At 40.7% G+C, this 10,632-nt stretch overlaps 1 protein-coding gene across 1 annotated transcript; it reads left to right on the top strand.

The window, feature by feature from the left end:
- On the top strand, positions 1–10,632 carry ano10b (anoctamin 10b). Its single transcript, XM_015023793.1, has 16 exons — positions 1–140; positions 224–307; positions 1,423–1,691; positions 1,922–2,095; positions 3,348–3,485; positions 4,779–4,895; positions 5,015–5,131; positions 5,349–5,687; positions 5,767–5,949; positions 6,096–6,151; positions 6,245–6,319; positions 6,706–6,870; positions 6,953–7,144; positions 7,230–7,367; positions 7,443–7,559; positions 7,640–10,632. The coding sequence occupies exons 3-16, from the start codon at positions 1,430–1,432 to the stop codon at positions 7,661–7,663; spliced, it is 2,097 nt and encodes a 698-aa protein (XP_014879279.1). The 5' UTR covers positions 1–140; positions 224–307; positions 1,423–1,429; the 3' UTR covers positions 7,664–10,632.

Below are 10,632 nucleotides of genomic sequence, written 5' to 3'. Positions count from 1 at the left end.
GGGAGGAGTCTGAAACAAAACCAAACAACCGTCCACGCCCTGCAGAGCCAGAGAAGTTCCTCCGCATTCCTGTCCAACAAACCCGCACACATCAACACCACGCTGAGTGAAAGCTGGGAGGAAGCACTGTCTGGAGCTGGGTAAGAGTCTGCAGACGGACTTCCCTCTGGTTTCTACTCAGACGGTGCTGCCTTCATGCTGCCTTCTGCTTATGTGCATTCAGACAGGAGTTTGCGGAGGGCCTGACGAAGGACTGGAGAGCAGAACCACCCCAACATCATCATCATCATCAGCAGCGCCCTACCAGGTATAGTATTTCCTGACTCATCCTCTTCCTCACCCGAAACGCCTTTCTGAGTGTCAACAGAATCCGTTCAGGAGCACTTCAGAGGCAGCAGGAAGTGTTTAACCACTTTCAGTTCACTCTGGTGTGTCTTAAAGTTACGGCGCAGTCACAACACGAGTTTTATCTGGATCCGGCGTTTCACTGAAAGACACGCAGCTTCCTGAAGAATTCAATGCCGATCCGTGTCTCGTGTCTGCAGCCACCACTGAAATACCAGCAAATGTAAAGTTGGCTCAGGGTCACATGCAAATCTATATGGCTCCCCATGTCGCTATGAAAGAGCAGATGATGCAAATGAAAATTAGGACTGTTATATGACTATACACCAATATGTAATTGCTGCAGCCTAAATTCTATCAGAGGATGGTAAAACCTCTAATCAATGTGGAGGACAAAACTGGTTTAAAAGCAGCCATTAATGGCTGCAGACTGGTAATAACACGGTTATGACAACTTGAGGTTTTGCTGTTGAAGTAAAATTGTTTTCTGTTGTTTTGAAACCAGAAAATGATACGAAATGTATTGTGGCCTTAGGTCTTTCCTTTTATTCATCTAACATGTCAACATAACAAGCTGCACTGTGTTTCTGTTATGTCAGCTACCATATATTATGATTTGTATTGGTTTTACTAACATGCAAACCCAAATGAATAATTTAAATTCCTCGACCTTAAAAGAAATTATGGCATCAGCGTACATAAATAGAAACTGCTGAAGCTTCCTCTTCTTCACCTGGATTGGTTAAGCGTGGAACAGGGTGGCTTTTTCACTTTTTAAAACAATTATATATCATTTTAATTCCCCCCCCCAGTCAAAAAAAGCAAAGTGGAAAAAGTACTACTCAGTTTTAATCTATGTGACTTCAAATTTTTATTAGTTCTCGTGAAGATAATCAGCGAGATGAAAGAAATGCTGGTAAAAATTCTAATTCATTTGTTGAACGTGTCTGAATTTGTTGCCACTTCTGAAAATCTGAAGACCAAACAGACTGTGGAGATGTAGCTGCACAGATGTCTTGTTGGAGAATAATAGTGACAGGGGTATAAATGTTCACTTTGGTTGTGGTTTGCTTCCAGTCTCACCATGAGTAAGGCAGCTGACGATGGCGGTGTGCCTGGTGGTCGAGGTGAACCCGCGCAGCAGCCGGGTGGGGAGGCTGCGGGCGGGAAGCTGCCGAGCAAACTGAGCGCCTCCTCCTTTACGCCAGGCTGGACCAAAGTCAGCTGCCCCTGCTGTGCCTCAGAGCGGGTCGAGCCGCTGGTTCTGGTGAAGCTCGGACAGAAGGTCGTCCCCGAGACGAAACGCTGGCTCATCAAACTGATCGGCGCTCCTCAGAAGGACGGAGGTAAGGTCTCAGTTTCCAGCGGCTCCCTGGATGAAATAAAAAAAAAACACATACAGCAGATTAAATGTTTAACGAGGATCGCAGTGTTGCAGCAAATCAATCGAACAGATGAATCGTTCCAGGAACAGGATGGATTTAGTCTGCATCAAATTTCTCACAGAATACAGCAAACAAGTCAAACAAACTAAGTTGCTAACGCCGGGTTCTTACTTTTGAAACGCTCGCTCCAGGTGCCGGGTTATTGGCTCACCCAGGCGAGGACGCCACAGGCAACATCATCGTGTTGTCTGCGCCGCGCTGTACGTTACTGCGAGCCACGGAGGAGCTGGGTCTGTGCAAGATCTACCACACCGGTGAAATGGAGGCCTTCGCTTACAACGACAGAGACAACTTCAGAAATTCAGGTAGATGAATCAGACATGTATCCTAATGGAACATGTGGAGTGTCTTATATTTAGGGTTAGGACTGAAATAAGTGATGGTGTTCATTAAGCAAAGAAAATGCATCATACTTTTATAGCAATCTTTAAAAAAAGATGTGGGGTTTTTTTTCCCTCCTAGGGACCACTGTGTGGCACAACACAAAGGAACCCTTCATGTTTTCACTATGGAGGGTCACTTTTAATTGATTTGTTGCATAGGTTGTCAATTGTTGCCAGAAGAAAATAATTACATTTAGAGTTTATTATTACATATTTAATTGGAAGAACTGCATTCAGATAATGATCTGGTCCTCAACATCACGTTTGCTTTATGCTACTCTATGATCAAAGTTAACGGTAATCCTCTACAACAAGCTACACCAGCTATCAGTTCTCTGGGAATTATATTGTTTTGGTACCAAACCTTTCTTTGAATCTGAAAAACTGTTATTTTTGTTTTCTTTAGTGTTTTTAGCAGACTAAGTAATTAGGACAAATTTGTGACCCATTAAAAACAGAATTTGCAGAGTTTTGCCTCCTGAAAAATACTTAAACAAATTCCTGGAATCTGATGTTTAACATCGTGAGTCAATATTTAAGGAAGCAGCAGCCATAACGCTGCTGCCAAGCAATTATCTCTGTGCATGTGCAGACGTCATCAGGCCGGAACCTTGTGACAACTAGTCCACATTTGGAAATGGCAGCAGTAACTGCATCTACGTTTGTATTTTATCTTACCCCCAATGAGGTTTTGTGACTCACCTGAGATAATAAACCTGGTTGTAAATGTTAAAACCATTAGTAGCAGCTCTGCTTCAGACATAGAAAACCAGCTTATTCATATGATGGCTCTACATAAGTTTGACGTTTCCAAACTCAACTTTTCAGAATTCCCTTTCCTGAATGTCCATTTCAAAACATAAAAAAAAAAAAAAAACTGAAGTTCACCATGAATTTACTGCATATATACCTACAGTAGAATGGGTTTTATATGAAGTCTGGGGAAATAACTGGAAAGAAGAACAAAGAGAAAACTGGAAATACTTTAAGGATAAAAGGAAGGAAGGACAGAACAAGACATAAAAGGAAACATAGAAAGAAATAAGAAACAAAGTGGGTAGAATACAAAGGAGGGTTTCCCCCATGTGTATTATAAGCCTGGCGGGCCACCAGGCTTTACTTGTGCTGTCGGTAATGTTACACAATTTTAAGTATTGTGTAACATGTGTAACAGACAACATGGAGGTGTTTCTAACATCGGCTGAGCGACAGTACATCATAAAGTACGAGCTGGACGGTCTGCGGGCCCAGAAGGACCTGAGGATACCCGGCCTGCCCGACAGCTGCACACTGCAGAAGAGAGACAACATCTGTGAGTAGCCTCATTGTGTTTCATATCAACACAGAGAAAGAAGACACTCACATGCTACTGAATCATTTCCCATTTCCTCCAACACAAAAGACAATCTACCAGTGTTTGCTTGGATTTAAGTCTCCTGAGATGATTAATGCTGGTTCTACAGCCTGCTGGGGCTTTTGAATTTAACACCCCAACCCTGTTTGTGTAAAATTGCTTTCTTTATAGCAAGCTTTTGTGTTCTTCCTCTTTTCCCCTCCCAGGCAACCCCCAAATAAACATAATTTATCCAATAAAACCATAATCCTTCTCCTGCCCATGTCCAAACCACACATCAGGCCTGGTTTCTTAAAGAATCCAAACTGAGTTGTGCATCTGGTCTGATCATTTCTAATCTTGTCAGTTTCAATCAAAACTAACATCTCCTGCTATGTCACAATCTGGAAAAAACGTGAATCAGTTGTAGCAGATCTTGCTACAACCAATCTATCATGTTCCTCCCTGTATGCATCTTATTCCCCTCTGTTCTGCCTTAGATGTTTGACCCCAGGTAGCAGAGATGGAAAGTTTGATACCAGTCGTGAGCTGTTTTCTCCTGCTCTTGGCCTTGCAGGGTGCGGTCTATGTCCTGGAAGAACCGGCCTTGTCTCCATACCTGATATGACAAATCTTTATTACTCTCTTACTGTTTTTTTTTATTTATCATACAACTATTGTGTAATGCAAGCTGATAACTTCAGTTTGGAGATTGCGCATCAATGAGAGGCTGAATTGTTAGTTTATTATAACAAGTACTAGATTAACACCAAAAGGTAGTTTTGGTTGAGTGATTAACAGTCTTTGTCCTTAAATATTAATCGAACTCTAAGAATTTGGCCTCGGTCTTGGAAGAACCGGCACTGACTCCATGCCTGCCAGAAACCATAATCTCGTCATCCTGCCTGGATACCTCTACTTGGTTCAGCTTCAACATTCCTCCCATCTGATGGATTCTGTCTTGTTTCTTATAGACATTGATTCCTCCTCTTCGGACTCTCCTCCGCTTGCTTCCTTCTCTCAGTAGAGATCAGAGTATTGTCTGCAAACAACAGAGTCCACTTGAACTTCCACCATCAACTTCCATCACCACTGCTTACACAATGTATTCTCACATATTGTGAGAATACATTTTGACATAGCCTGTCACTCCTACAATCTCATCACCATCTCACTATCCTCAGATGCCATGCACCACCCTCAGGCATTACTTTTCCGCCCCTGACCTTCCTATAAATGACCACAGATCATTTGGACTATGTGGTTCTGCAGGGCAGAAGCTAGGACAAGTTGGTGTCATCGTAGACACGTTTCCTCTCCACAACCCGGACAAGCTTAAGGACCTAAGTGAATCTTGGTACTCTGGGAATCAACTGACTCAGCCACTGGGTATGTCAATATAAGTTTACACTTAAAACAATCTTCTGCCTTCCAAAGGAGTGCATGACTAGATTAGCTGACAAAAATTTAACACTAATGCAGTACACGCCTTCTGTCCTTTTTCCCAGGCAAAGTTAACGAGTATTTTGGTAGTTCTGTGGCCTTCTACTTCAGCTTCCTCGATTTCTACACCTGGTCTCTCCTTCCACCGGCAATACTGGGCCTGTTCATCGCATATTTCTCAAGTAGGTTTGGCGAGTTGTACTGATGGTTTTATGGCTTCATTTAGTGAAATCTATTTCACCGATTACAAGAATATCTGGTACCTTGTGGCCTGAAATAAGATATCCAGAGTTAAACATTTTCATCAGGACCTTGATGTTTGTCTTGTTTTGGATCTAGTAGAATCAAGCACAGGATATTGATTTACATAATCTAAAAATATGTTCCTGCCCATTACAGGAGAGGTTCAGAGGGAGATGCTGCAGTCAGTCTCTGGGTCTCAGGAGGAGGAAGTCCAGGATGAACCAGATCCTCTCATCAGCGGCCACATGCTTCAGGCCGTGTTCAGCATGCTCTGGTCCACGGTTGTCATAGAGCTGTGGAAACGCCGCAGTTCCACACTGTCTTACCAGTGGGGCACACTGAACCTCGCAGAACGCTTCGCAGAGCCACGGCCGGGTTTCCACGGCGACCTCGGGGTCAACCCTGTGACCGGTCGTGTGGAGCCACTGTTCCCCGAATGGAAGAGGGACCTGCGTATGGCGCTGGTGTCTGTACCGGTGGTGGGGCTGTTCCTAGGTACGTTTCCCAACAACAACCAAAGTGCGAGTCAAAGTGCTTCAGGTGTCTGATACACGCGTTGCATTTCATCCTGCAGGACTGGTGGTTCTGGGAATGATGTGTTTCTACTGGGCAGAGGCCCGGGTGAAGTGGCTGCACAAAGACTGGGACTCCATGATATCTCAGACTTTCCTCTACGTGCCCTCAGTGCTCCATATTGTTTACACAAATATGCTTGCCACAGTTTACAAGACAGTTGCCAAGTCTCTGACAGAATATGGTGAGATGCATGAAGAAAACATATCGGGGAGAGGAAATGTATTAATGCAGTAAAAATATCTATCATCTTAGGAAGGAGTCATGTGTTAGAGATAGTCTATGTAATTTCTTTTGTCTAAGAAACTCAAACTGTAATTCTTTCCTTAGAGAATCACAGAGAGGAGTCTGCCTACGACAACCATCTGACAGGCAAAATCTTAGTGGTTAGCTCTCTCTCTCTTTTGCTTTCTGGATATTCGTCCATTTTTAGCTCCAACCAGTTGACACTAATATGACTCTTTCCTTTTGCCTTTCAGTTCACCTTCTTCAATAACTTTGCAGTGCTCTTCCATATTGCCTTCTTCAAGCAGGATGTGCCGCTGCTTCGAAAGGTAACAAAGATCTTCAGCCCAGCACTAGAGGGGCTGTGTCCAAGAAAATATTTCCTATTGTGATTTATAGAAACTTATATTCCAATTTTTGTTTATCGGATGGGGGACATGAATCTATTTTGCTTTAGTGTCTTTGCGATCTAATTTCTTTTTCTTCTCGAGGAAAGAAGTTTTTTTTTTTTACTTTTAATCCAAGTTAAAACTATATATAATTAAGAGATTTTTCTTTGTTTATTTCATGGGATCATTAATTTATTGCTCCCTAACTTTCTACAAAGATTTATACTTTTTGTAAGTTGCAGGATTTTGATTACAAATGAGCTAATTCATGAGTGACCACAAGATATACAATCAGACTTTCACACGCTGTTTCGATCTGTTTAAAGCGTTTAGCTTCTTTGCTGATCATCACTCAGCTGGTGAACCAGGTAACAGAAGTGGTCATACCTTTCCTTGTGGACCGATTCATTAGCGCCCCCCACAGGTCAGAGAGGGAAGACGACCCAAAAGAGGACAAATTTCGGAACCAAGGCACCCTGCCTACTTTTCCGGTGAGTGCTCCGAATTGCATTAATCATCTCATAACCAGGCTTTGATTAAAAGCAAACTACCAATCTGCTTTTTCAACCACAGGGGCTGTTTGCAGAATACATCGAGCTGCTGGTGCAGTTTGGATATTTGAGTCTTTTCTCCTGTGTGTTTCCTTTGACTGCTGTTCTGCTGCTCCTCAACAACCTAACAGAAATCAGATCAGACGCTTACAAAATTTGCAAACTCTTCCGCAAACCCTTTTATCCTCCTGTGGCCAGTATGGGTGTGTGGAAGGTCAGCTGCAGTAAAAAAAAAAACATATTAAAATCCAAAAACCAAATTTGTAGACCTCTGCTTATATCAGAGTCTTCCGTTTTAGGTTGCCTTTGAGGTCTTGAGTTTTGTGTCAGTGGTGTCCAACTGTTGGCTGCTGCTGCTGTCTCCGCGTCTGCAGAAGACGAGTCAGGAGGCCGGGATGAGCGGCAGCCACCTTCTGGTGGGGGCTGTTATGGTGGAGGTAAGAGCGAAGGTGGGATCCCAAATAATCCCTTCGTTGATGTCCGCTGGTGTAATTTTATCTCTGTATTTGCAGCATGTCCTGATATTAGTAAAGGTGATCATGGCTGCCCTGATACCAGATGAGCCTGACTGGATCCGGAAAAAAAGGGAGCATATTGAGTACACGTCCATGCAAGCCCTCCGACAGCAGGTTAGCTACGTTTAATTGACTTTACCACATACTTGGCTTTTTTTCTCAGCTTTCTGAAGTATTTTGCTTATATTTTCCAGAAGCTGAACGTTCAAGAGTCCTAATTTTGTTTCAAGATTGAAGTAGTGCTCAATGCCTCTGGAGGTAAAACCAAAGAGGGACAACAGAACTCAAGAGTGGCCTATATCGCCCCACAGCTGTGACTTTGCTCCAAGTGTTCTTGTTGACTTTACTAATTCACATAGTGCTTTTGCTATTTAAACACGTGACATTTTATGCATACTGCAAGTGCAATTAACAAAAGCAGCTAAGAGTGTTTTTATCCTTAAAAATGCAGGAAATGGATTACCACGACTGCATTTACTGCATAGGAGTCTTATGAGAGATTTTACTAAGGATACAGATTATACAGTTAATATTTGAAAAACGGACACAGTATTGGAAGTTACTTGTGCCAAAAACAGGCAGAATATTTGCCTCATTGCTGCCACCTGGTGACAAAAGGCAGTTAGTGTCCAGGATTTATAGCAAGAGGATATCATTAAAAGGAAAGAGTGAGCTGACTTTAAAGTTGCTTTTAGCAATATCTGATGTACATCATCCTTACCCAGGTATTTAAATAATAATAATAATAAAGTTACCAGGGATTCCTCTAGTTATGCTGTAATAACTATTGGTGCATCTCAATGCAATGCATGCTCCAAAACATTATGACCACAAACATTACATCTCTCGTAAACGTAATAACAAGACCCCACCATATGAAATTGTAACTTTGCAGTACTAATATCTGAGAGACTCTCCTTAATACTGTTCATGCCGCTTCTCACACACTAAACCACTAAAATTTAATGTCCAAAAACCATTTATAGGCTAAGGGATTATTTTTATTCTGATTCTCATCGAACAAGAAGAGTTGCATTATTGTGTCTAGATACAACCTTTGAATTGGACATCCAACAATCTGACTTTCAAATAATCTCTTAAGGGGGTTTTAAGTAGGAGGTCTCCACATTTTTAGGAGGTATTTTTTTTCCTGGAAACTTAGCTGCTAGATGATTTTCAATCTAAGCACCAGTACAATAACTTGAATAAAACGACAGATACACGTGTTAAATAAATGAAAGCATTTTAAAATAGTTATCTACATTTTTAATCAATTTATTGAAATAGATTTAAAAAAATCTTTTATTCAATTTTATCCATCGAAAGTATTCGCCAGCAAGTTAAGCAATGCCAAAGGGAAGATGATCAGTATGCTCTGCCACGAAGTTTCTCTGCAGGTTACCAGTCAGATTTTACTATGCTAAAATTATTTCATGATTGACTGTACCACAGAAAACAAAATAAACCAAACCCTACAATATTTCTATGTGATTTTTACTACATGAATTCAAAAGGTGAATTCATGCTTTGAAAATTAACTATGTTGAGTTGGCATTTGTCAAGTCGCTGCTAAATAGTTATTCATATCTACTGAATTGAGACCCTTGGTTGAAACAATTGATAGTTTTTATTCAATTCTTTAGACCTTGCTATTAAGTTTAAAGGTTTAGACATTGTACAACAACATGGAGATTTCCAAAAAGCCTCTCAAAAGAAAGGCAAAAATGCTTCAACAGTACAGTTTTAAAACTGGAACATTAATTTATTTTTATAAAATAAATAAGTCAGCAATGTGGGATAGGATGACATTTGTATTTCAATTTATTTTATTCCCATTAGTTTTTAAGTCTTATTGTTGGAAAAAAAAAAGTACTACTATCTTGAATTAATATGTAGTGGGAAAAGGTTTTCTTTGCCATCTGCTGCAAAACTGAAATGCAAATAGCTTTTCCTCAAATCTGCTTGGTATTCAACTGCTTGGAATAATACACTTGAAGGTCGATTAATAAAAGGTATAAAATGCTTTAAAAACTCTAAAACTGGGCAGGTACACAGTAGAGTACCTTAACATAAATCACCACTTAAGCCATAAACGCGCATCTCACAGAACAAAACCCATACTGCTAATATATGACAGGATTTACTTACAGAGTATTGTCCGTGGGCTTTATGGTCGCTTCCAAGGAGTGAATATTCTTCCTTCTCAAAGTCGAAACACCAAGTTACAAATTTGTCAAATTTCCGGCGCCATGTTGGCTTATGTTAGCTAACAGCTAGCTTATCCCGACGGCAACCTAACAGCTAGCTGTGTTTTAGCTCTGCTTTATATCGGATTGATTATACTGATTATAATTGATCAGTTAAAAGTTTAATTTGTTACATTTTCACATACTCCGTTGTTTACTTGACGTAAACGATAGAATCAAGAATCGGATGCCACGACACTGAAGTTAACATAAGTTTGTTGCACCGTAGTCATGGACTACACAAAAACTACGGAAGAGGATTGGACAAACTAAAATAGTAAAGTATTTTTTTTTTTTTTTTTACTATTTTCAATTAAGGTTGTCTTCTTAAATATAATTTATGAAAACAGTTGCATTCTATGTTTCCGGTGTCAATAGGAAATTAATGCTATCGGGAGAGACCAAAGATGTGCAGTGATATTGTTTTTAATATTTTTGTTTTATTTATTTTATTTTTTTTTGCATAAATTGTGCAGTTCTATGGCCCCAACTGCATTAACGTAAAGTCAAATAATGTATGTTGTTATCATGTCGAGTTCACAGATGATGGGTTTAATTTGCTATATTTAAGGTGCAGTTTTAAAACCGTCAGTCGGTTTTTGTATATTTGTTCAATTTTGACTGTTATTGTATTTAAGTGTTAGTAGTCTTTTTAGCCAGCAGGCGTCGCCACACACTGACCTTTATGATGATTTTGCTTGTAACATGCAATCCTTGTGATTGGTGGTTGCAGGTCTGGTGAGATCCTTTCAACCTGCTGCAGCTGTAGATTTGCAGACTTAACACAAAATACGGATGTGAGTGTACATGCGTGTGTGTGTGTGCCGGGTGCGCGGTGAGGTGAGGGGATGTGTAGATGAAGACAATCTGACTGACTGGAAGGTCAGGTTTTAAAAGCTGGCAGTGTTTGCTGGTTGTAATAATAAACTCACTTAAAAATA

Source organism: Poecilia latipinna, unplaced genomic scaffold (genome assembly GCF_001443285.1).
Source record: "Poecilia latipinna isolate Pla-1442-1.1 unplaced genomic scaffold, P_latipinna-1.0 Scaffold3415, whole genome shotgun sequence".
Classification (NCBI taxonomy): Eukaryota; Metazoa; Chordata; class Actinopteri; order Cyprinodontiformes; family Poeciliidae; genus Poecilia; species Poecilia latipinna.
The sequence above is the reverse complement of the archived record's forward strand: the minus strand, read 5'-3'. Positions and strand labels throughout refer to the sequence as shown.